General features: G+C 37.2%; 1 protein-coding gene across 1 annotated transcript in view; it reads left to right on the top strand.

The window, feature by feature from the left end:
- LOC139132981 (uncharacterized) overlaps window positions 1-26,913 on the top strand; it is a 61,692-nt gene that overhangs the window by 5,462 nt on the left and 29,317 nt on the right. Inside the window, exons 3-25 of the mRNA XM_070699325.1 lie at window positions 1,363-1,578; window positions 2,909-3,109; window positions 4,182-4,466; window positions 4,950-5,266; window positions 5,987-6,131; window positions 6,715-6,867; window positions 7,794-8,048; window positions 8,619-8,905; window positions 9,526-9,862; window positions 10,775-11,497; window positions 12,446-12,496; window positions 13,054-13,224; window positions 13,715-14,043; window positions 14,366-14,513; window positions 14,884-15,054; window positions 16,987-17,166; window positions 17,954-18,270; window positions 19,318-19,462; window positions 19,716-19,886; window positions 23,380-23,556; window positions 24,117-24,448; window positions 25,219-25,360; window positions 26,119-26,295. Coding sequence (XP_070555426.1) covers window position 1,578; window positions 2,909-3,109; window positions 4,182-4,466; window positions 4,950-5,266; window positions 5,987-6,131; window positions 6,715-6,867; window positions 7,794-8,048; window positions 8,619-8,905; window positions 9,526-9,862; window positions 10,775-11,497; window positions 12,446-12,496; window positions 13,054-13,224; window positions 13,715-14,043; window positions 14,366-14,513; window positions 14,884-15,054; window positions 16,987-17,166; window positions 17,954-18,270; window positions 19,318-19,462; window positions 19,716-19,886; window positions 23,380-23,556; window positions 24,117-24,448; window positions 25,219-25,360; window positions 26,119-26,295 — 5,215 coding nt within the window. The 5' untranslated portion in view covers window positions 1,363-1,577. The remainder of the gene's footprint in view (window positions 1-1,362; window positions 1,579-2,908; window positions 3,110-4,181; window positions 4,467-4,949; window positions 5,267-5,986; window positions 6,132-6,714; window positions 6,868-7,793; window positions 8,049-8,618; window positions 8,906-9,525; window positions 9,863-10,774; window positions 11,498-12,445; window positions 12,497-13,053; window positions 13,225-13,714; window positions 14,044-14,365; window positions 14,514-14,883; window positions 15,055-16,986; window positions 17,167-17,953; window positions 18,271-19,317; window positions 19,463-19,715; window positions 19,887-23,379; window positions 23,557-24,116; window positions 24,449-25,218; window positions 25,361-26,118; window positions 26,296-26,913) is intronic.

Genomic DNA, 26,913 nt, shown 5'->3' with positions numbered 1-26,913 from the left:
AATGACTTGTTGAGTTAATGGTTGTATCACAGTATTCGATATATCTAATTCTGTATTTTTTCCATTTTATATTCTGAATAATTACATTAAACATATTTCACTGTCTCCAGTACATTTCATTTAAGTATTTTCACTTCATGCACTTTATCCCTTTCACACATGTTCAAATATCTGACCAGAGAACAAACACTAAATAGTCCGGGATGGGAGCTACAGTGTCATTGACGCTATTTTTTGTTCCACTCCCCAAAGCATGTTGAGATATGCAGTGTTCAACTTAGTCTGTACATGCATGCGTAAACTGCATTGTTATTGTCGACAATTCATTGAATACTAGTTTTGACTAGGATTCAAATGTAAACAATGTAAACAACAGAAACATACATGTATTTTACGCTGTAAACAAGCTACATGGTTGTCCCCTAGAGTAGTTTGGTAAAAGTTTGATATATGACAGTGAGTGGGAAATAATGGGTCTTTGGCTGAACATCAGTGTGTAGAAGGAAAAACTGAGTTTGTATGCCAATGTAACAAAAATTAGATCAATTTGTAGATTGGACATGTGATGAATGCAGAAAGAACAAATTCACAGCATGGATAATTGTATGAGGGAAATTGGTGTCTTTGATATTAACATGAAGAACGATTGTTTGTAAATACACGGACAAATTCTGTCATACGGCTGAAAAAGGCTTGAGGCATTTTATCCTATCAGTGCTAAAAGCTTGGAACTGACATTTTGATATTGGATTTGATGTTGGTGGATTTCAGTGTTAAAAAATTGACCTTTTTCTGGTACCCCTGTCCAAACGGTGAACTTTGTAGTTACAACTGTACTGCACTGACTTGACAACTTATCGACAGATTTCTCTCCTAGGTCTTGTATTAAAATGGTGCAATGGTTGTTTTTTTGAAATTTCATTCTTTCATTCTCCTTTGTTTTCATCCTCACAAGATCCAAATGCTGATATGACAAAAAAATAGGGAAAGTGTACATGCAGCTGTAGTATAAACACACCAAGATACTGACAAATAGGTTCACTGTTCAGAACTGGACTCTGCATATTTTGGATTCAACAAATACAAACATAGCGTGCCTTGCATTGCACAGTGCCAAATTTTGTACTCAATTTTTTTTGCAAGCAACCTTGAAAAAAAGGCCAATGCACCTAGTTTAGATAGGAACATAGTGTACCTTGCTTTGCACAGTGCTAATTTTTGTACCGAGTTTTTTTTTTTTGCAAGCAACCTTGAAAAAAAACCAACACACAGTTCAGGTAAATGCATGCAGGTGTTGCTGGAAGGGCTACTGGAAGGATTGATTGTGCCGATATATAATGCTTCCATTCCTCATTTTGGCAGATATCAATGTTGCCCTTGGTAAGGACACATGGCAGAGTTCAGATGCTTACAGTGATCAAGGTTTGTCCAGTACAGCAGTGGATGGCGATGCAACTGCAAGTTATTCTGAAGGCTCATGTACACACACATCATCTGAAAACCAACCCTGGTGGAAAGTGGACCTTGGTGGCGCTTTTCCTGTATCCTCTGTCTATGTCGTAAATCGAGACACGCACAGTAAGTATGCTAACAGAAGTGTACCTTTTTCTTCTCTGAGCAGACTCTGTTGTCATTTTGAAATGACCAGTGAAAGGCAATCCTTCCACTGCCGTAGTCTAGCAATCAGTTTGATCTCAAGATGTTTCCAGTTTGTGTATTTTAAGGTAGCTACATACCTTATAGACACTTTCAGATTTTCATTTGTTTCTCAGTTATGAAAGTCCAAACCCCCAATAAAGTATATATTTTCTGAAAGCCCTGATATTGGGAAATCTGACAGTGCACAGTACACACGGTCATTATTTGCATAATAGTCACGTGATAAGCATTTTATTCGTGTCTGCAATTTTTTCTCAGAGACTCCATTCAAATTATATGGTGCAACAATTACACGATTCCCTGAAAAGTACCTTAGTCTTACACCTTTAATAGTGCATAACAAAAAGACAAAGGCAAATAAAGGAATTCCCAGACACGTATGTGAAGGGTATTACCAAAGCTTGTTAATGCACAAATTTCAACCGGAAATCATGCATCGTGTCGGTTAAAGGGAGGGAAAACCAAATTTTGGAAGGTTCAGTAAAACGCTTGTCACGTGACTATTATGCAAATAATAACTATGTACTTGCACAGTTGGATTTCCCAATATCAGGGCTTTCAGAAAATATATACTTTATTAGGGTTTTGGACTTCTATAACTGAGAAAACAATAAAAATCTGAGTGTCTATAAGGTATGTAGCTACCTTAAACTGTCATTTTGAAAAACATGGAAACCAATGAATTTAGTAAATTGATTTATAATGCCTATCATCAAAGGATACTTACAATTAAATGCTTTATTTAGGTTTTCTTATTATTCTTATAGGGACCATCAAGGAATTTCTTGATCAAACAAACTATCATTCAAATGTAAATGTTAAAGTTCTGCATAACAGTGACATAGCTCTTTGCATGTAAACCATGTTAGATAAATGTGTTGCAAGCCCTGTACGCATTTTTTGTGATCACTTTTAGCTCTAAAATCCATTTACCTTTGATCAATTACCACTCACCGGATATAGCTTTGCTGTTTCAAATGGTGGTTTTTAAATGAGCTTGAGGGAGGGCAGGTCACGGCAGATGTGCTTATTGCTACATTTTATTATTATCAGTCAGCAAGACGGCATTGATCCCTTGCTGGATTAAACCAGACAACATGGTACCATGGTCGCTCTTGATCCAATACAGCATTGAACCCCTAAGATTATGGCATACTGGAATATTGTGTTCAGATTCTCAGATCAGAGTACACATATCGGTACCTGTCCAAGTCAAACCTTAATTGCAAGTGATCCATTTTCCCTGCAGTGTCCAGACTGGACAACATGGAAGTGCGAGTTGGTATGAACTGGGATCACACTGAGAATTTCCGTTGTGGGGACATTGTGGAATCGGCTTCTGCCACAATGACAGTGGAATGTGTAGAGCCCATTCCAGGTCGATATGTCAGCATACAAACCATCAACACTACAACAGCAATTACATTGTGCGAAGTGGAGGTGACTGTAGGTGAGTAGGCATTGACCCTTTGAGCGCCAATGTCAATTTTTGTCTCCTTTACAAAGTATACCCTGGTCAATTTTGCACAGATTTTTACCAAAATTTTGATAAAAAACTTTAGCCAATGAAATATGATGTCCATTCGGTACAAAATTATCAAATAATTTCAGAAAAATTCATAAAAAATTGGTAAAATGTGGCTGTAAAATTTTGATGGGAAAAAATTACAGCACTCACAGGGTTAATTGTGTAATCCAATTATGAGAGTGTCTAGCATAAAAAAGGATCTCTATGGAGGAATAGCGTAATAAAGTCAAATTACTTTTTAGAAAGTAGTCATTTTAGAATAGTTACCACATCATGATTTCCTTGGTTGTTTCATGGTTTATACATGTATACCCTGTGTTCTGAACACAGAGATTTTTAGGGTGGACCATATCCCTCTGTTTTTCAGAACAATTTATTCATAGGTAAATGATCATAATTAAGAACAATTTTCACAATAAAACAATATGTTTATCATTTATTGTTATATATATTGGCCATCACCCTGGGTTTTTTTTTCCAAGCTGTGGAAAAAGACAGCAGTCTGATACCATAAAGTCCAGGCAAATACTTGTCATATACCTTGCATTTTGAAGAGGGTGAGAGATGGTTGAAATTAATATATAGAAGGTGTCGGGGTGGAGGGGGGTGGTCGGAAGAGAACATCAAGTGTACTTACATATGCAGCACATGTAAACACTCAAGTTATTGCTTGTAAACAGGAACGTAACTAGTTATATCACAAATTGGTACTTAAAAATATACCGAAAATGCTTAATCCAAGGAAATTGCATTGAAATAACAAACCTTGAGAATTCCTAGCTAACCAAACATCATACTCCTGAATGGACAAATTTTACCCATGATGCATTCTATAAGCAATCCCTTGGATAGCAAATGAGCTCTATAGGGCTAAGTGTGTGAATATTTTGTCTTCATGAGTTCCATTTTGCTGCAGGGAATCTAGCCACATCTTTTGAGTTTCATCAGTGAAATTTTGAACATATCTGTTGAGTCATGTCAATTTTTATTCCAGGTGAATTGGCCTTCCATGTGAGTGGATCTTCCGGAACATACTCACTCACTTACAGTGATGCTGCCACTGAATGTAAGAAGTATGGTGCCGAGTTAGCAACCTATGATGAACTCTACGCTGCCTGGGAAACTGGTCTGCATGTTTGTGCGGCTGGTTGGCTTTCTGATGCTAGTGTTCGATACCCGCTGCAATATGCCCAGTCAGGGTGTGGATCTTCTGCCGGAATACAGAATTGGGGATACGTGGCTACATCGAACACCTATGATGCGTACTGCTACATACGAGGTAAAAAGCAAAGTTTCTAGGTTTTGTAGCACACCAGTATCGGTAGAATAACCAGCACTCGATCCCCAAATCAAAACATACAACGTACTCAGTGAATGCAGTGAATTTCATGGTATAGCATGAGAGAACTTCCAAGAAATCCACACACAGATGTGACACTGTATTTACCATTGCCAATTCATTAGATAACTTTTCCGTGTGTCAGTCATTGCACATTTCTACAGTACAGCATTTTTATATACAATTATTTACCATTGCCAATTCATTAGATAACTTTTCTGTGTGTCAGTCATTGCACATTTCTACTGTACAGCATTTTTATATACAATTACAAAACTGATCTAAAAGCAGTGCTACCTTCCCATTATGCAGTCCTCCTCAATTTGTCTTATTTTGTTTTGACACTGCAATGCAACTCTCACTTTGTTTTGTTTCTTTTTATAGTGTTTTCTTAATATTTTTTTTTTGGTCTCAACTGAACAGATATCGAGGATGGTGCACTGGGAATGGGCACTGGGGATATCTCGGATTCTCAGATAAGAGTCTCTCAGACTGCATCCGGTGGCGGCAATGATGGCTCAGAAGCTAGGCTTTACCTTTCTGATGGTGACCAAGCCTGGTGTCCCAGTGACTCTGATACGGAAGACTGGATCTCAATTGACCTTGAGAACCCCGCCACTTTGAAGGGAGTCGCCACAAGTGGCAGAGCCAATGCTGATAAGTACGTAACTTCGTATCATCTTCTGTACAGCTCTGATGGAGTTGATTGGTATAATTATACTGAAGGGAGCTCTGTCAAGGTAAGATTAGGTCAAGTATTTGCAAACTGAAAACTTGATGAATCCAAAAAAAACAAACAAAATCTACACAGATCATCTTCAATTTAGAAATTGCAAGCCAAAGAAAAAGGTGCAAATAAAGCTATAGAGAAATCATCTCTCTAAAACCTATAAAATGCTGCTCCAGCATTCATGACAAGATATAATTATGAGTTATCTTCTCTATAGCTTGACCTACTACTTCCTGTTAATATCCATAATAATCACTGAGCCGATTCTTGTGAACATCATGAAAAAGACATATTCCTTTAAGGACTACTAAGAGTATGTTTTGTCCACTTTTCTTGATAGTGTGACATTTCTTTGTTCTTTTACGGATTTCTTTTAGTCTTGTAAAGAGCACTGAGAGACAGTGTATGCATCTATAAGATTTAGAAAAAAATAACAATAATAACATCTGTCGCAGTGTGAAACCCAATCAATATTTACAGCTTTACTCTTAACAGTAAATGCTTTCGTACAGAGGAAATTTGAAACAGCATGCCTTTAAAAGAGATACCTGATTCAGTAATTCATACATCTCATCAACAAGTGAGATTCTCACTTGTTACTGAGAAGAATGAATTGTTAAGTCAGTGTTTCTAATATGACAGGATCAGTTGTATTCAGGCATCAACAATCAAAATTCTTTTCAGAATATGTAATTATAATGATAAAATTATACTTTTTTTTCAATTTCAGCTCTTTCAAGCCAACTTTGATAGTGACACTGTGGTCAGGCATAGCCTTGACCCAGTCCTTGATGTTAGATATGTCAAAATTAAGCCACAGAGCTGGAAAGATGATATCAACATGAGAGTTGAGTTGTATGGGACATACCAACCAGGTAATCAGTAATTCAGTTAAAAACCAATATCAAATTGTGAAATTAATTATCTGATATGCACTTCTGTTAACGTAGAAGACAAAGTTTGCTGAAAGATAATTCTGTGATCTAATATCTAATTTCCACATCTGCAAATATCTAGATAGAACAGTTGTAAACTTTGGGCTGGCAAACTTTTAGTGCTGCAGCTTCACTGGTGGCACTGTGACATCTCTTAGAAGTTGTCTCATGAATCAGCTTGGTAAATGTGAGAAAGTCTTACAAGATTCACACTCAGATTTCAGCCAAAAAACAAAATCTGAGCATGACACCATATGAATTGTTTACATTTGAATGTTAAATTGTATGAATTTTATTTCTAAATAGGCATATATTCTACTGGATAACAACATTCTATTATGGATGACATCCTTATCTCATCCACATAGAGAGAAAATGATCATTTAAAAAAATTATAAAAAAACCAAATGAGAATATTCTGTATTTTCACTTTAAACTCTGAAGAAATACTGACTTATATATCATCAGAAGTCTGTCAAGATACTTTGCATTCTGTAATTTTGTAACATTGTTTTTCATATAGTTGTTGGTGGTTGGAGTGAGTGGGGATCCTGGGCAGAATGTACTGTCACTTGTGAAGGCTCTGGTATCCAGCAAAGGACAAGAACATGTACCAATCCTACCCCTGACCATGGTGCAATCCGTTGTCAGAGCAATGAATTCATTGACAGCCTAGGTAAAAATAAAATATCTTACTTTTGTCATATCTTGGACTCAGTATATGTTTCTTAATAACTTGTTTTTGATGGTTCTAAATTGTGTATTATAAGTGCAAGAATGAGACATGAGGGTTTTCTCTCGACTGCGCGATTGCGCAAATTGCGCATTTCGAGCCGTTTTCTGCCCTTTAAAAGTTACTGACTGCGCGAAAATCGCGCACAAAACACAACAAGCAAATACGCCCATATGATGGTGACTCAAACGCATAGTGTAGTGAACTGTGAATTTGCTGTTATTTCTATTCTGAATATTCTCGCGGAAAAGACAAAATATCGCCTGTCATTCAATTTTGGTGACGTGCATAACGTGGAGTGTACGCATCGAAAAGAAAACACAGTAAAGGACATAGTTGTGCTTCGGTCTCCATGGATACTAGTGCCATTTTATGTTCAGGTTTTGATAGAATATAAAAATACTGCCCCCTCAAGTGTCAAGTTTGCCCCCTAATTTTGATGAATGGGGCAGAAATTGCCCACTTCAGTGAACATGGAGAGAAAAGAATGAGACATGATATTGTTTTTGGTCCATAATTGCTAAAGACAAAACAGTGAAGAATAAAAGAAATTAAATGATGCTGTCTGAGAATCGATATCCCATAATATGTCTTTAATATGCAATCAACCAATCATCTTATTCATATGTTTTATAAACACAGATAAATGATCAAAACTGTTGTATTGGTAAGGTATGTTTTGTAAGTGTAATCCTTGTAATAGTTGGAAATAATGATTGCCAGATCTGCAGACCAAAGAAACTTGAAAAATGTTGGTACTGAATCTCTGAAGTTGTAAATTATTTCATGTTGATTTGACTCTCTTCAGAAGGAATGCAGAGTTTGACTGAATAGTAAGATAATGTATTCATTTTACTTGGTACAAACAGGTGATCCAGTGCAGTACTTTGCTGTCACAGAAGGCCATCATCTGCAGGGATATGATGACATAACCTATACAAACGTCACAACAGTTGAAGAGTGTAGCTCTCTTTGTCTCTTTGAAACCACCATGAACTGTTCATCCTTTGAGTACAGCACAGAGAGCCAGGACTGTATATTGAGTGAAGACAGTGCTACCAGTCTTTCTATGTCTTTGACAGCAATAGCTGCAGCAGAGATCTCTTTCGACTACTATGAACTAGGTACATGTTAAGTTTTTTCCCTTGTAATTGTTTACAGTTAGTGGCATTTTATTCAGTTTTGCAGAAGCTGCAAACGTTACCTAGTGTACAAAGTGCTTGTATTTCTCTATGTATTTTATTATTTATTGTCCTTTGTTTTCATACTTCACTACCATATATTTTCTAAATAAATGTTGAAGAATCATATGTGAGACCGACTGCTGCTGAGAGTCATAGGTCAATACACTATCACAATGGTTGGCAGGATGTGCTCCCTCTGTTTGAAACATGTGATTTATTTCTTGGTTTTTGACCAAACCACCAAGCATCTTTCTTTCCGGGTCTTGACTGTGCCTTGTGCTTTGTTCTTCAGTTATTTGTGTTTTTGAATTTTGAATACTTACCCTTTTCACCGCTATGGTTTGGCCCATCCTTATTGTTATCAATGGTGGTTATGGACCTTTTTACATAGATTGGGGATGAACATTTTAAATACATGTACGAACCATACACCAAGACATTGTCCATTTCTGACACCTGCTGTTAGTGATCATTAAATTATAATTAACTCTGCTTTCATTATATTTTTAGAATACCATTCTTGTAATGTCCATTACAAGATTATGAAGGCACGTGGTCAGTCTCCATCTGACGGCGCCTATGACATCAGCATCCCCTCGTACAGTGGTCCAGTGTACTGCGACATGACCAGGAATGGTGGCGGTTGGACTCTTCTTGTCACAGCATCAGAAGCAAGTGGTTGGGATTCATCCAATGTCCAGGAAAGGAATGTAGGGACACCTTCAATCTCAGATGATTATTCCGTGTTGGTGTATGCCGATGAAATTGCAGCAACAGGAAATGGAACAACAATGAAGGTAATTGGCAGTCAAAGTTTACTTATGAAAATAGTGGTGATGACGATTACGTTTATGATGATGATGATGTTAATGATGTTAATGATGATAATGATGATGATGTTTATGGTGATGATGATAATGATGTTAATGAATATGATGATGATGATGATGATGTTAATGTTAATGATTATGTTAATGATGATGATGGTGATAATGATGTTAATGATGATGATGATGATGATGATGATGATAATGATGATGATGATGATGATTATAATGCCAACTGATGATAAGGATTATGCTGCTGATGGTGATAATGAAAATAGTGATAATGATGGTAATTACCTTGATTTGTCACAACAGCATAACATTGTTTATATTGACTACAACATTAATGGGTAATTTTCTAGGAATCTGGAATCTAATCTTTTAGAAAATGCCTAATCATGAAGCACATTGACGTAGAGCCTGTTCACTTCAGTATGTGTTTTTTCAGAATTGCTTGATTTTCACAGAATCTGCCCAAGTAGACAACATCTTTTCAAGTGCTAGTTATGTCAATGAAAATCTTGCCTTATCGTTGATCATAGAAAATATTCCTTGCATATCATAGACCTGTATTATCAATTTTTTTGTAGTACCGTCTGGAAGCCAACACATTTGGACTGTATGGTGGCGTTTGGGAAGTACCGTCATCATTTTCATTCAATGTAGAAGACGACGACTCCCAAGAAAGTGTAATCGTAGAGAGGTTTAGTGACTGGTCAAGTTCTTCAAATACACTGCGACATATCATGCCCTACATTCAAACAAACGATGACAAGCTACTAGTGGCTAAACAGACAAATGATAACAGCAACTGGGGCACAGTTGTATGCGACTGCGATTCCACATCATTCGATCCAGCTCCATGGATGTCCTCTGAACAGAGCAGCCCTGGTATCATATGGTATTGGATGAGAGAAGACAGAACTCGTAAGTTTCAAAAAGTATTTTTTAGGGGTTTTTTGATTACTTATGATTACCACTTCTTACACACGACAGAATGTCTTGATTTATTGTGCAAATTGAGTCTGTCATGGTTATTTTTGGTCTTGTTTTAAAAATTAGAAAAATATTAACTTCAAACTGACAGCAACAACATACCTTATCTGAGCAATACAATATCTTTGCACAAATCCTTTAACCATGATTTTTAGCTCACATTTGGTATAGTATGTACAGTATAGACCAAAGAGAGCATATGGTCAGTCTGTATTTCCGTCTGTCTGTATGTATGGTTTGTATGTATGTACATGTATCCATGTATGTGCATATGTCTGTCCGATTCAAAAGCTTGAAAACCACAGCACATACATGTTCCATATTAGTATTTGGTGTACAGGTGCAATTTGCTGAAAATTGCTGAAATTCTGTTACCGCGGGCCATAGTGGTTTGTACAAATTTGTACAAAAATGAGCATTACCAAAAATTTGTAATTGAACAGAAAAAATGTAAAAATGGTAAAACTCGATAACCTCTCTTCAGATTGCTTTTTAACATTCGTATACAAGTACAATGTAGCTTAGGTAGACCCCATATGTGTTGAATATGTCCCAATGCAAACAAAATACCGGATACATGTCACTGGTGCCAGTGGTGAATTAGCTAACAAGTTTAGACCATGTTTCATTACTCCTGTTTAACATTAGCAATTATTTGCACATCTCTTTTTCAAGTACTGCAAAGTTTGGATGTACTGGCCACAAACTGGTCAGGAAACAGGAAAGGTTAAATTATTGATAATGTGTAGGTTTATAAAGAAAGGTGTTCATGAAACTCTTTATTCCATAAATTCTGTGATTTTGTCATGAATACGCTTTTTGTTTGTTTTTTTATTTTTTCAGAGTTGGAGCCAACTTTCCACTGGGACCTGAGTGGGAAGTGTTACAAGGAAGAGACTGATCATCATAGCTGCCAGAATGCATGTGTATCAAACACTGTCTACCCAAATGTTGGAAATGTCTTCGGCACCATGTCACAAACATTTCCACTGACTGATGCCAGGTCTTCAGCAAGCCAGCAGTGTGCCCTACTGTTTGCTGCAGACTACTATCTGGACATGGGTGAATTTGAAAAGATGTGTCTGGCTAAACCTCAAGAATGTTTACATGGCTTGACTATCTCTGTCTGGGTGAAGGTTGCTCATGCTGATGTGTCGTCAGCAGCTGAACAATTTATTTTCTCCAGTGCTGCAGCCAGCAAAGGAATATCTCTAAGCTATCGCCTTTCCAATAATGTCTACACGTTAAAAGTGATGGTCCGTGCTGCATCCGATGGGAAATATATCCACACTTCATCAACAAGTTTCCCAGATGATGAGTGGTTTCAGGTCACTGTAGTATTCAAGAATGATTATGGAGTCGATCTCTACGTAGACGGAGAGCTTGATAGCTACCTTCACAGTGGAAGCAGTCACCAACAATCGGCATCGAACGATTATTTTATTGTTGGCTGTTCACATAATTTGCTTTCAAATAGTAATAATTACATATCAGGGGCAGCCGTGAGTGATTTGACCATATTCTATCGTTTCTTTGATGCGAAGTTGGCAAAATTGTTATACATGAGTAAGTCATCTTACTTTTCTCTAATGAATTCATTTGAAAGTGTAAGGCCAAAAAATGAAAAGGAGTTGTTTCTAATTACCGTATACATCATTCTATAACTTACAACACTGGTTTAGCCCATTTCTGATTTGCAGTGTATGTACATGTAGCAGTGATTGACAATGCAGACATTCTAAGTAAGTCATGAGAGCGTGTGTGGTAATTGCAAATACTATGAGATATCTGTGTATCTCATGAATTTCTGTCTGTCTGTCTGTCTGTCTGTCAGAAGCCGTTGTGCCTCGATCATGCATTCAATCAAGGGAATTCACTGTATGTGCACTAAGAAAGTGTTGGATTATGATTTACTAGAACATGAAAAATTAGTGGGACTGGTAACCCGGATGCAAAACTTTTCTTTGTGTTTTCTGGAGATGTTATATGCTGCATTTATTTGAAGGGGCAGTAGCCGTATGTTTTGATTATTTCCCAAAGTTTTGTTTCCATGTCAACTGTGAGTCCTTGTTCTACAGATCATGAACTCTCCAAAGCATATTGAAACACCCACTGTTCAGCTGAATGTGTATACTTTTAAGGTGGACTGTTATTGCTTACATTTGCAAGAATTGTCAACAATACCTGTGAAGTCTACACATTTACGGCTGAGTTGACTGGCTGAATACTGTGCATCTCAACATGCTGTAGGGAGTACAACAAGAAATTCACTCGCCAAAATAAAATGAAAAAGTTACAGCTTCTGTGCTGTTAACTGGAGTTACTGTGGGACAAATATGGGACAAATTAAGATTTCTACGTAATTAATTACCAACAGTAACACTCACAATTTCATCACTCTATTGTACATGTGCATGTAAACATATTGTAGAACAAACTTGTCCTATACTTCTTGATGAAAGGCGTCGTGTTTACTATCATATGACACTTTGATCTTTTGTTTCTCCACATCAGGTCAGGGTGGTGACAGAGATGCAAGACGTTGCGGAGATGATCCTTGCCCAAGTAAGTAAAGCTCTGCATAAAAGTCTCTCCGTTTTCAACCTTCCAGTCTACTGGGTTTTTTTCAAATAAGTCTAATGTTTTCATGTGCTGCAGCAGTTTATATTGTTTTCATTCTGTGTATAATGTAGTACAACAGTCATGTATGTTCTGTGGTTGAAAATTTTTGTGGGCATATTTTTACTGATGAATGTAAAAGTAGTGATATCCAAATGTCACTGCTATGGGCAGTTATTGTTTGAAAGTGATGTTCATTAACAGTGATTCCTAATATAAATGGACAGTATCCTTTTGATAATTATGGTCTTGAAGGGGGGGGGGGGAGGGGTCCATTATTGCTCTTATTGTATAGTTTAGGCAGTGAAAGTGAATTCATAATCTGATGTAGAAAATATCTAGGACTTCAATCCTGGATGGTCAGATACACTATCAGTAAAAATCTGGGATGAAGTCTCAAAATCCACTAGTATCGACAAAGGTGTAATATGAATGAATGTGAAATAATCTGACAGTATGCAGAGATGAGACCAGGGTAATGTGCATTTTTTGTGTATTCGTAGTTGATGGTGTGTGGAATTCATGGGGATCCTGGGGTTCATGCACTGTGGAATGTGGCAGTAGTGGTGCTCATTACAGAACAAGGACTTGTAATGGACCGTATTGGGGTGGAAATGACTGTTCTGGAGATGACCTGGAATGGGAAGAGTGTGATGCAAGCTCCACATGTGACAGTAAGTCTGAATAATGTCGTGTTCCTGAACACAGAACAAATATTATACACATAGATTTCAAAATTATTGAAATGAATTAATCGCTAAACGTGACTGAATAATTTTAAAAAAAAGTCTTGGGGTGTTATTTTTCAAAGTTATGTTTTAAAACCATCTTTGGTGACAGATTTTAAGACTGAAACCATACTGTAGTTTGTGGTTGTCCGATTGTGTAGACTCACTTTGGAGCCTGACAGAGTGAAGTCAAACTGTGATGGCTGATATTTATTCTTCATTATGAAAGACAAAGCTTTTGAAAGTTTCATGGAAGATAGTTTGAGCTAAAATATTGAAGTTTTAGTTTTAATGTGAATATTAAATTATTCATTTTGAAGATAAAGCTTTTAAAGTTCATGGAAGATAGTTTGAGCAAAAATATTTGAAGTTTTAGTTTTAATGTGAGTATTAAAGTGAGTATATGTAATAATTTGGGTAATCTCATTTATTTCAGGTAATGACTACTCTGAGCTTGGTATGGATGATGGAACCATTCCAGACACCCACCTTTCAGAGTCAGAGGTAGCCAGTGGTAGTTCAGCGTATGGCGCCACCTATGGCCGCATCAGTGAGACAAATAATAATTATGCATGGGTGCCAGCCAATCCAGATACATCTGACTACTTTGAAATTCACTTCCCATACACAGCTACTATCAGAATGGTTGGCATTGCTGGTCGGCCAAATTATGCAAATGAGTATGTGACTGAGTACAGTCTGTCATACAGCTCGGATGAAAATGGAACGGTTTGGGCAGACTATGAAGAGAATGGCAGTGTCAAGGTGAGCTGATTCAAAATACTAGATCCAAGGATAATCAGAAGAAGTAGGAATGATAAATCAGTGTCAAAAAATTTCTATACACTTGTTAACAACATTTCACAGTCAGGTAGATATTTCAAAAAATAAGTGTGCTTTGAAAAAAATAGAATTTCAAGTTATTTGGAAAGTTTGAAAAATCCATGGACTTTGAAAACAATTTTGTATAATATCTGTTCTGAAAGGACCATATTCTGTAAGTCATGCAAAGTAATGTGAACTCTGAAATCTTAGAAAAAGATTAGGGAAAAAAACTAATGAAGATATTTTTTTTTTACTTCTACAGATATTTACTGGTAATTTTGATGCATCTACTGAGGTGCGTGAAACCCTGTCTTCTGATCTGACTAATGTGGAGTATCTTCGTATTTATCCATATACCTGGTCCACCAAGATTTCAATGCGTGTCGCTGTCTATGGAGCTTACCAACCAAGTAAGCAGAAATATTATTTGAAAATGGAATTATTGCTGTCTTGGGTCACTAACATAGTGTTTCTAGAATGTGTTATTGTACTGAATATGATCATTTTCCATGGCAACTGTTTCCATGACATCTTTCTCAAATCAATCTAACATTTATAAACATGTAAACCTGACAATATGCCTGATTTACCCCTGTTCAAATCTTTCAGCAGAGATTTAGTGCCTCAACCATTCCAAATTTTTTTTTGAATTTTCAGAGTTCTTTTCATTGATTTTTACGCTTGCCATCGGGAAGGGGTACGTGTGTTTGGTTTTTTTGTGAGTAGGTTGAAGTTCAACACTGATGAACAATTGTATCATGGTCTATTCTATGTCACCAGTTGATGGCGGTTATGGAGAATGGTCAAGCTGGGGGAGCTGTACAGAGACTTGTGGCACAGGAAGTCAAGATAGGACCCGGTCATGTGACAACCCCTCTCCTCTCTTTGGTGGTGCATTATGTACTGGGGATAGTTCAGAATCACAAGACTGCAATACAAATCCATGTCCAGGTGAGCGAAATAATTTATTATCCAATAGATACTGCTCTATATGTTATTCACAGGCTCTGCTTATCTAAGTCGTTAGATCAGGAATGGGCTTCATTTCTGGCTTATTGGTGTCGGTTTTGAAAGCTGTATTACCTGGTATGATTGTAAAGAAGATTTGACACTGCACAAAACTTCAAGCATACATGCCATTGTACATACCTGTTATCTGGAATTATCATTACTGTTGAACAAAATAGTGTAAGTGTTGAAGATCTTTGAAAATGTTACATGATTATTAAAAAAACGATAAATAAAACATGATAAGTAAAAGGTTGCCAGCTCTTATAGGAAAGAGTTGTTTGAGGTAGTATGTGCCTCGAAATTAAAAGACTTAACGTTTGCTCAAAACTTTTCTCGCGGAATATTTCAACAATTCTCTTTAACACTTTCACTGCGTAATTAATTTTTATACGTGCATTCCTGTGCGTAGTTTTCTATGGATATATGGCCTTATAAATATTGATTTACATGCATGAGCTGTATCTTTGTAACTATACGAGTATTCGGGACAATTTTTTCAGTGAGTATTGCAACATGACAGAGCATCATAAAAATGAACAAAACGTCACGTGACTCATCTGGAAGGTCACGTGATAATGGCGGCCATATTGGATTTTACAAAAAAAAATTAAAAAAATGTTGCATTTTGTTATTTCAATATATAAATGTATTTTTTGTCAGCGTAACACTTAAAAAATTACTACTTACATTATATTAACTCAAATTAAGCAGGGGGAACACATACTCTAAAACATATTCAACATAAATGAGGTAAATATGCATATTTATTACAAGTTCATCTTCGAACAACAGGTATCATCTGACATTCAAAAGAGAGATATATTATATATATGCTTATATACTTGTAGCTAATGTGTAATTGTCACTGATAGATTGATGTCGTACAACATCCACAGGATACCCCATTAACATTTGTGACGTCGGTCACCGACCCTTTGTAGCACTTTTTTCTCAGCATGCTCAGCTGGTCTACCTTTCTATCTTGCTTGCAATCTCTGTCTTTGCTCAACTATTTCGGGAACATACTTAAGTTCGGTATTAGAGTTGTAATTTGAAATTTGACTTCCGCTATCTCCGTCGAGTTCAGTTTCACAATCAGTGACAATTCCACTATCACTGTCTAGAAAAACATGCTCAAGGGCTTAGTCAGTGTTAAACTGTGCCCGCGTCGCCATTTTTAAATACCCCCTGACAGAAAAATAACAACTGATCACACGATTCTTCCAAATTACGGCGGAGAAATGACCGAATATGGCGGCATTTGTTTACAAATTTGGCGCGCATGCTCATTTAGGTTTGACCTCTACCTCGTACGCTACACTAGGCTTGAGGAAATAGTCAACAAACATGATGTAGATCAGACAAAGCCAACGTATATCGAACGTATATAAACGCGTACGTTCTTGGCGCGTTTACGCGCCTCCCGCAGTCTGGCCGTTGGCGCACAATGCGCCCTCCCGCGGTGAAAGTGTTAAAAATCAAGAATTGAAATTGAGGATCAACATGCAAATTTTGGTACTAGAGTTACAAAATACCCAGGATTTACCAATAGTTGAAATTAAAATGGCCAACGTCCTGTGTTAACTCTGTGGGAGAAAAATAAATTGTTTGACTTTCGAAAAACTAGAATGGTGAAAAGTTTTTTTACACCTGAGCTCTAAAATGACCCCACACAAGCAGTAGACCAAAAAAGGATTGTAAAAGTTTGAGATCCCGAAGATCTGTCCCCGAGGCGTACATTATGTATTCTACAGTTGTATCCAAATATGTTGTCTTAATCTTCTGCTTTCTGGAAAATTCACCTGACTCTGACAAAAACCTTCTGCCTTTGATTCAGCTGTTAGAATGTTCTGATTTTTCACTTTGTTGCAGTGGACGGTGTGTTTAGCTCTTGGGTGTCAACTCTGGGTACATGCAGTATTGACTGTGGCAACGATGGCGTGGAGCACCAGACTCGTACATGCGATGACCCAGCACCTGCCTATGGTGGCGCTAACTGTACAGGCGATACAGAGAGGTGGCACACATGTGATGCTGCATCAGGATGCAGCGGTAAGAGGAATCTTTTAAAGTTGTGTCAACCTTCTTGAATGCAATGCTGGAATCAACCTTTGAGAGGGAAAAGCCTTTGCTGGTGAAAATTTCTGCAAAAAATGTCACAATCATGTTGCTGTACATAGTTGATGCAGTTTCTGTGCAGTAGTTTGTACTCCAATTTGCTGTGACACTTGCCAGTAACATTTAAATCTTTGTCAACCATGTTTTTGATATGGTTAAACATGGTTAACCATGATGACATATCATCAACCCTAAATGTCAAACAGTCTGTACAAGTCAAAGATGTGGATTTTTTCTATGGAATACCATGGTTCAACCATTTTACTGAAAGCAGTATGAGAACTTGCTCATCAGAAAAAAACAAATGCAAAAATATAAATCAGTATGTTGAATATGATTAGTTTGTTCAAGGCAAAATAGTGCTCAGCAATACAGAATAGTCACTTTAAAAAGGAGACTCTTCCAAGTAAATAGTCTGAAACTGAAGAGTAAGCAGAGTAGACAAGTAATAACCAGTCTGAATGACAAACTTGATTTGAACAACAGGAGAAAAATAATTAAATACTCTGATATTTCCAAACGTTTTTGAACAATTATATTGTGTTTCTAGTTTTGCTTTGCTCAGGATTAATTGTAATTTCCATCAGTAAGGTCACCAGAAATACTCTAGGTCACTCTTAATTTAAACCCAATTTTAACAAACCAACCTCACATATGTCAAGGAAAGCTTTATTTTTTTCACTTCTTACTCGTATCAATTCAATCTGTTTCATGGACATAGATGATGAAGATAGTGCACTTGGAGTGACGGATGGCACAGTGCCTGATGGTCAACTGACAGAGTCAGAGACTGGCAGCAATGGGGAGTATTCCGCAACCTGGGCACGTCTTGGAGACTCAACCAACACGCATTGTTGGTCCCCAGCAAATCCAGACACAGATGACTGGATCCAAGTGGAACTGGAAGATCCCATTACTTTGAAAATGGTGGGGACAAAGGGCCGTCCCTCTGACGATTACCATGTCACTGAATTCAACATCTCCTACAGTCAGAATGGAACAGACTGGGAGTATTACATGGAAAATGGAGAGATACATGTATGTAATTTTACATAAAATTATCAGTTTTCAATGGAAATGCTCTCATTTTTTTAAGAACCATGGCAAATGAATTTGGCTGATAAAATAGATCTCTGGAAGTGCACATCATCTTGTCTATCGTAGGTACATGTATGGTATGGTAGTTTGGTTCACAGGTAAAATTTAACGAAGTTGCTTTTTTCAGGTCAAGTAAAGTTGCTGAGATATCTTTGATAGAATGTATACTGTATGCAGAATGTCTTGTTGTTAATTCATTTTTCAATGTGCAGACACTAGTGCGTTATGTAAGCTGTGTGCTGCTTTCCAAGGATCAAGAGCACACAGCAATGCTCATGTTATGTCTCTAGCATGAGATACAATCACAGAGAACATTTAATGCTTGACGTGGGATATAATGATATTCCTTTTCATATGAAAGTTGTTTAAACGGTATTTTTATTTTATGCAAATCTGACGTAATAGCTGACTATCAACAGAGAATATTCAATACCCAAAAAGATGGGGGCCAGGCACAATATATTGAAGAATTCATGAGAATATTAAGGAAAGATTCTAAATTGTAGCTCCCCTTCTGCTATAACCTTCAAATTTACCTGAGATTAGCTGGCTAGCACAGACTTTGATCTAACTTAAGGTATTTGGGCTTTCAAGCTTTATCAATTCTATTCTGATCTACTCCTTGTGGGGTTCATTTTAAAGCTCTTGGTAAAAGAAAAACTTTTCACCGGCTTAGTTTTTAAAAATCGAAAATTTTATTTTCTCCATAGAGTTAACACAGGGATGGCAGCAATTTTGAATTTCAAATAATCTGTAAATCTTTGGTGATTTGTTTCCCTAGTACCAAATTTGCACGGTGACCCCCAATCATTATTATTGACTTTGAAAGAGAACTGTTGAAAGATTTGTTTAGAAACTTTGAGCAAAAGTTGAAGTCTTTCATTATCAAAGTGTATTACTACCTTAAAATAAGTATTCAGCTCACATCAACCAAGCCATTTTTAACTCAGTGAGAATTCCACATTTCTTTATCATTTTACTTAACAGACATTCCATGGTAACTTTGATGGTAGCACACTGGTTATGAACAGTCTGGATGAAGTAAATCCAGTTAGCTACGTACGATTCCATCCACAAGCATGGAGTGGCTCAATCTGTATGAGAGTTGAAGTCTATGGCATTTACAATCCAAGTAAGTTCAAAGTTCATTCCTTGAAAGAGGTCATAGTTCATTGTACACTTACAAATGAAAAATGTGAATTCTATACAAATGCAAAAGAGTGCACTTACTTTTCTTATTGTTTCATGGTCTACATAGAAATTTTACTGTTTAACATTTGTCAGTTAAATGCTTGATTGAGAATTTCAAAGTATCTTTGCTTATTTGATATCTTTGAATGTTTACAACATTTATTTGAGTAAACATCCCCATTTCATTACTGTAGTTGATGGTAATTGGAGTGCCTGGAGTGAATGGGACACATGCACAGAGACGTGTGGAGGTGGTTCACAGACTCGCACCAGATCATGTGACAATCCTGCACCAAAGCATTCTGGGAACAGCTGTCCAGGCTCTTCCAGTGAAGATCAAGATTGCAATACTCAAAATTGTCCAAGTAAGGATACAAATTCTGAATTGTCCGCTCTTAAAATCTCTGAAGGAAAAAACATAATATTCAACAAAATTTAGTTTAAGTTACTTGTTATTTTGTCTTTGAAATGATATTTATACTTTTCTACTTTTAAGTTACTGAAATATGGTATGTTATACCACATGCCAGAAAATGCCAAGACGTTTTGACCGGTTGACCTCGCTGTTAATTTTATGCATGAAATTACAATAACAATGCTTGGTCGAATGACGTTTGCCTTGAGGGCGGGATCGCCAGTGGTATAGGGGGAGGAGTACCTTTCCCGATGGTGATAAGTGGTGCAGATTACCGTCGCCGAGGTGACTGGCGTATACGCGTGCCAAAAGACACCTATGGTTGATTTCCTGTTGACCAGTCGGATGGCAGAGTTGCAAATACCTGGACTGAACCATTTGGTTTTTTGTGGGTGTCGGTGGTACTTTGACAATAAAAGTAAAGATGCACAGATATTGAGTTTATTGTCTTGTTTATGAGCGGCCAGTATTTCCAACAGCATGAATTACGTGCATTTGCCCTAGCAGAAATCGAATGTAACCACATTCCTTAAGCTCGACGTACACTTAAGTGCCCCAAAGAACCATGGAATCACCCGACTTTCGATTGAAGAGATGAGTTTTGCCAAACCGCGTATACAGAAAAAGTGGCAGATGACTTTATTTTTAGAATCATAGACAGTAGAGCGAGATGTAAAAAATGTGAAAGAGGCTCCCCACCTAACTATTCTAAATGTTTTTGTGTCGAGTTTGTGTTTGATTCATTTCGAAAATGTGTTCCTACATTCTTATCCCATTGTGTGTGTTAATAAAAATGTTTGTTTCGCTTTGGATATTTGTAGAGAAGTTTGGATTAGTGTGTACGGTAATGTTTTGTTTGTGTGGGGAAAGCTTATGGCGAGACGCTGCCGGACCTATGTTGTTACAAAAGTTGATAGAGTCGCCCTTTGACGCTCGCGTTTCGAAACCCGAGTGTGGTTTCTCATCAGTCGCAGTGTAGATTCATTCCTTAGTTTGTGTTTGTGAAAATTTATTTTAATGCATTTTAGTGGTCTTGCTTTTCGATTAGCGAGGCAAGTATATTAATTTTTGGTCACGTTGTGAGTCCGTTTGGTGGTTTGGTTTGTTTGTTCTATGTTTCTTTACTTCGGTAAATTTTGTTTTGACTGGTGTGTCTTTTAGATTTTGCGGAGGTTTTTGAATTTTTTGGCAATAAGTACCACTGCGGGGTACGGATTTTATGTTTAGATACTTTCAAGTATCCTGGTTGGTGTGCTTGTTCTCATACATTTTGATTAATAGTTCGTTTACTTTGTTTACTGTTTGTTCTGGCTTGTTGTGTATAATACTGAGTGTTGCGTAATAACCTTTCGCATTCGAGTACGTAATCGTTTGTGTTGACAATGACGAAAACCCGACCCTTGTCGAAGGGTTTTTTTTCCGAAATTTGTCTATTGTTTGCAAGCTGGTTTATTGCGATTCTTTTAGCGCGCGACATGTTTTGTTTCCTTGTTTGAAAGGGTATCTCTAGAAGTGCGAGTTTAGCAGCTTCAGATAGCTTTCAAGTTTTTGTTTTTTGTTGTTCGTGGAGCCCAATTCGACTTTTCTTTGAATTGGTGTTGTTGCGATTGTTTGTGTCTCACGATGTAGCGTAGTCACGTTTTACGACTTTATTTGTTGAAATCCTGAGGTGGTTTTATTCTGTTTGGTTTTGTTGGTGTCCGAATTATTTTTAAGGCTTTTGCCTAGTACTATTTTACGGAGTTTCATAGTTTGAGCATGAGCGATGATAGGTTGTTGTTGAATTTCATGTTGCTGTCGGCTTTTCTTTGGAAATAGCTGATTTATTTCCACGGCCATTTTTTCTGTTACGTTATGGTGATTGTTTATTTTGTATTTAATGTTGTGTTACAGTTGTTTGTTATGTGTACGATTTTTGTTATTTCTTTTAAGTGTTTGTGTGTTCTATGTAATTTTATGGGTTTTTTTTGGTAGTTCTCTTTTTGGAGTATTTGATGGCCCTGAAAAGGGCCGCTTGGTATGGGTTTTTGTTAGCGCTTGGCGCGTTTGTTTTGGCGATAAGCCTAGCTTTTTTATGCTTCTTTTCGCCGATTCGATGTGCTTGGTGAGTAGGTGTTTGCCGCCTTCTTGTCACTGTGTGTGCGTACATGGACGGTCTGCATAGCCCTTGAATGTGGTCTCGATTTTACAATCAAACTTACAATTTAGGAGTATATATCAAAACTGATAAACGATTTATATTTTCACATGGATTCACAAAAAGTTTCGCCCCGGTGTTCATTTTTGGCCCAGGAATTCCATCTACCCACCGGGCCCACCCTTTGCAGAGTAATAAGCTTATGGGGCAAGTAAACATGGATGCGCAGGTGCGATTCAACGATCAGCCTGTATATCGGATCGAACGTCAACAATTTTACGGCTCGGACTATGATTTTATAAGTTTATACACAGTCCCTCGTGGATAGAGGGACTGTGGTTTATATAAAAAGTATAAGGCGCGGGGTATTATATATTGACTGATTACTGTAGCTATAGATAGGCTACATTCAGGACGGGCAGCGACGGGCAGTAATTAGTAGGCAAAACAGGTGGTTTTCACCGTGGGCAGAACTCGGTGCAATGATACTGAACATTAATAGTAAGCCTGTCACCTTGAAGGTAATGCTGTAGGTGAAACAAGGACTTCAAACGCACGTTGATACAAACAACACCACAAGTGAAACGTACACATAGAAATACACGCGTTTCTACATTGTGCCCACCCGGGCCACGCGATTAAAATATGACTGATACTGCTGGATAGTGTTAATTGGGTCGGTAAACAGTCAATTAATAGTTTAGTTGACTACCTGGGTGATTGGCAGGTCGTGTCCAACGACGCATATGCAAAGCAGGCCAAAAGACAAAAGCCCCCAAATTTATTGACAGCTGGCCAGGGGTCACCATGAATACGTAATGAAGCTTCACTACGCAGAAACTGCGTAGTCAAGCCCTTCTTAACCGGTCAAATCGTCTTGGCATTTTCCCTCATGAGTTGTTACACCAAATGTGTCATTAGGACCAGTCTACAGATTTAACATGTGGAAACTTTGATGACCGTTACTTCTCGTGTATTTTCTTCACTTAAGTATTTTTGTATCACTTTGAAGCAAAGTAAGTGCAGAATTCTATCCATGTTTCAGTCAGGGAAACAAATGAATCTCTTCTAACATCACAAAAAAGCTCCAAACAATGTCACCTAAGTTGCAATTTTTATCCAAGTAGCTAAGAAATAAATACCAAGTGGAAGACTTGTATTTCATCTTGTAAAATATAATTCTAAAATAATTAGCAGCAACATTCCATCTCAAAAGCAGGTTTTGTTAGGTCAAAAAGAGCATTATTAAGTAGGTATGTCATACTTATGACAGTTATCTATAACTCTGTGTTTTTTTCCATTACAGTTGATGGTGGTTGGAGTGACTGGTATGACATTTCAGTGTGTAGCGTTGACTGTGGCAGCAGTGGAGTCAAAGAGCAGGCACGTGATTGTGACAATCCAGTGCCACAGTACGGCGGTAATGACTGTGGTACAGATAATACCACATGGGCATCATGTACTGCAGCATCATCATGTTCAGGTAAGTTAAATAAAAATTACATTTCACATCAGCTGTACCTTTGATCGATTCGCAATGATATGACCTCATTTACTGTGATATATTTGTCATAGATCTGTATTCTTATTGGATAGATCGTGATCCTATGACTGGTGCGTCACCATTACTGGTGTATCACATGTCTACATGCCATGTTATCTCGGGGTTATAAAGTACCGGACCAAGTATCATCATTATTAAAGAGTATCATAAACCCTTTGTTATGGTACATAATAGATGTTTGCATTGTGACCGGGCAGTATTTCATTACCTGTTCAGCAAGCTGAACACCACTGTTACATTAATTTTTGCATAGTAGAGGCATCTTAGATATACCGATAGTTCAGAAAAATAGATGGTACTAATTTGAATCAGTATGAACATTTTCACCATCATCGACGTATTTGTTATTTTCCTTTGCTGTAATTCTTTTCATTATTGGTTTGATGGACATAGTAGAGATAAAAAAGTGTTTCAATGTCTTTGCTGAAAATTGACAGTCTAAATGAAACACTGCAACGATTGCCTTTATTCCTTTACAGCATCTGATGACTATGCCCTCGGTGTCCAAACTGGTGGAACCTACACCATTGAAGACTCTGCCATGTCAGAATCAGAGGCTACAGGCAGTAGTTATACAGGTTCCTGGGCCAGGATAGGCGACAGCAATGCAGACAAGGCGTGGGTGCCCAGCAATTCTGACACTGACGACTACCTACAGATTGATTTACCAGACACAGTGACTTTGAAACGTGTCGCTGTGCAGGGCAGAGCTGCTAGTGATGGCACAGAACAGTGGGTTGATCAATACTATGTTCTCTATAGTAACAATGGTTCAGAATGGGCTTATATACAAGAAAATACTTATCCTAAGGTATGATAGAATTGTTTTTTCATTATCTCAAATGAAATAGCATAAGTAATCAATTTTTTTTATGTCACTTTCATGAGACAATAGTTCAAAATATTTGGCAAGAGCTACAGTGTCGTGATCCCTTCAGTGTCGTCACAAAATCAGACACAAAATCTTGTTGTTATATTTGAACAATTGAAGTTTTGTAATGCATTACAGATACACCAGTATCTCAGTCGGCTCTTGTCAATAAAATGTTCATATACTGAATCAATTAAAGAGTATATCAAATTTTGGCGTCAGTAATTGTGATGTCCGATGTGCATCCGAGTAATTAGGTTATTGTTTTTTTTGAAAATAAACATGATAAAATTGAAAGAGCAACAAACACCCATTTTCCCATTAAATGTAGTATCCTTAACCTGGGCAGCCTTAACTATCAATAATAATAAGTCTTAACTGTCACTCATATCCATGATTGTTTTACTGAAAACATCCTAGGGTTTTTCATTCTGTTTCCCTTGGTATACCACACAGACTCAAGATCTGCAAGGCAGTTAAAACAGTAGCAGGCAGTAAATATATTTCATTTGTAATGCATCAGTTACATGCCAAGTATACCTGATTTGTTGAATGAATATAACCACTCACCTCCTCTCCAGGGTGACAAATAAAAATTCACCACTAAAGCCCCCACATCAATGTGCTTGTCTGCAAAGACAAATCATGATACAATGATACATCCAATGTGTGATTTATGGATTTATTCATGTTTATATTTTGAATCACAGGTTTTCTGGGGTAGCTTTGATTCCTCTACAGTGGCAACCAGCACCTTTAGTGATGTGATTGCAGACTCCGTCCGATTCCAACCAGTAACCTGGTACAACAGTATTGCCATGAGAGTTGAACTCTATGGCTATTACCATGCAAGTAAGTGTACCATAGAAACTGTACTTGCATTTCCTAGTACCTGGTCTAATGTTACAGTGACCATGGTAGCCATAATTTATCAGTTTGATAAATACGAACATATGAAAAAGTTGACATCTAATCCTATAATCCATATTATGAAATATAATGAATATCAATATAATGAAAAGTAAGATAGAGATTTCACGATACTTATGTCAGGAGTTTTGAAAGAAGTAATTATGGTACATATATTTGTAAACTGCATGGAGCACAATGCTATCAGTCTTACTGGACATTGTTAGTAACAGGCATGCAAGGGTAACTTCTGCCTGAAATCAAAAGTTTCTGCTCAATTTTTCTCGAGAAATACCGGTATAAACAACATTTTTTTTCATAATCAAGAACAAAAATCAGGGTTGCAATGCAAAGTTTGAGTTATGAGAAACCAATAAGCTAAGCCTTGCTGAATATTGAAATTCAAAAGTTACTGGTCAGCTGTACCTCTGTTAACAATATCGGCACAAGGTATATTTTCGACTTTCATAAAAACAAGACATCGTGAAAACATTGTTTATTCCAGGAACTTAGAAATGAGTCCATACAACTTTTTTACAAGTAGCAGACCAAGAAAGCTGAGGGGCATTTTATGACTTTCATGCCTCACTTTGGTAACATTTTCTTCTCAACAAATGATGACAAAAGTCTAGTAAGCTACATGTATATTATTATAAACTTCCTGACAGAAAATTGACTTTTTTTGTAATTTTGAATTACAGTTCATGGTGAATGGACGTCTTGGAGTGCATGGAGTGCCTGTCCAGTGACATGTGATGGTGGCACAGAGACTAGAACTAGATCCTGTACTGATCCTTCACCCAAGTACAATGGTGATGACTGCCCTGCAACTGACAATAGTACTGAATCCAGGGATTGTAACACTGATCCATGCCCAAGTAAGTCCATTGTTCAGATACTCATGAGAAATTTCAGAATCCAACATGGCAGCCTTATGAATTTTTCACCTGTGTAACTTTCCATAATTTTTAAAGTCACAACTCTACTTATTTAGAAGCCACAACCTCCACTAAGTTTTGTGCTTTGAGCAAAAAGAAAGTCATTTTACATTGATAGTATATTGATATCCATCATCTGTGATTAATCTTAGAGATGAGCCTTTGCTCTGTGTACATCTTGGTTTGGTACTTCTCACAGCATGTTAAAATACCCCATGTTCAGCTTGTCAGCACAGTCTAAAAAATATCGCAAGCAACCATTGGTTTGGAAAGTCAACTTCACATTTAGGCAGGCCTTACTTTGTGACCAGCAATAAACGGGCACTTTTGTGCACTTGAATTGAATTGAACTTCACTTTATTAACAGCAAAGGGTAAACCATAGTATACAACTAATACTAACAGACGGTGTCAATAGGCGTTTATTTTGGTTTATTCTTGTAACCAATACTGACAATTTCTATTGACCAGATGACGGATTTGCTGATCATTGCTTGATTATAATATGTTTAGCTGGAATCCGGCAATCTGATTGGCTGGAGCCGGGGTTTATATTCTC

This window comes from Ptychodera flava, chromosome 5 (genome assembly GCF_041260155.1).
Source record: "Ptychodera flava strain L36383 chromosome 5, AS_Pfla_20210202, whole genome shotgun sequence".
NCBI classification, from domain to species: domain Eukaryota; kingdom Metazoa; phylum Hemichordata; class Enteropneusta; family Ptychoderidae; genus Ptychodera; species Ptychodera flava.
The sequence above is the reverse complement of the archived record's forward strand: the minus strand, read 5'-3'. Positions and strand labels throughout refer to the sequence as shown.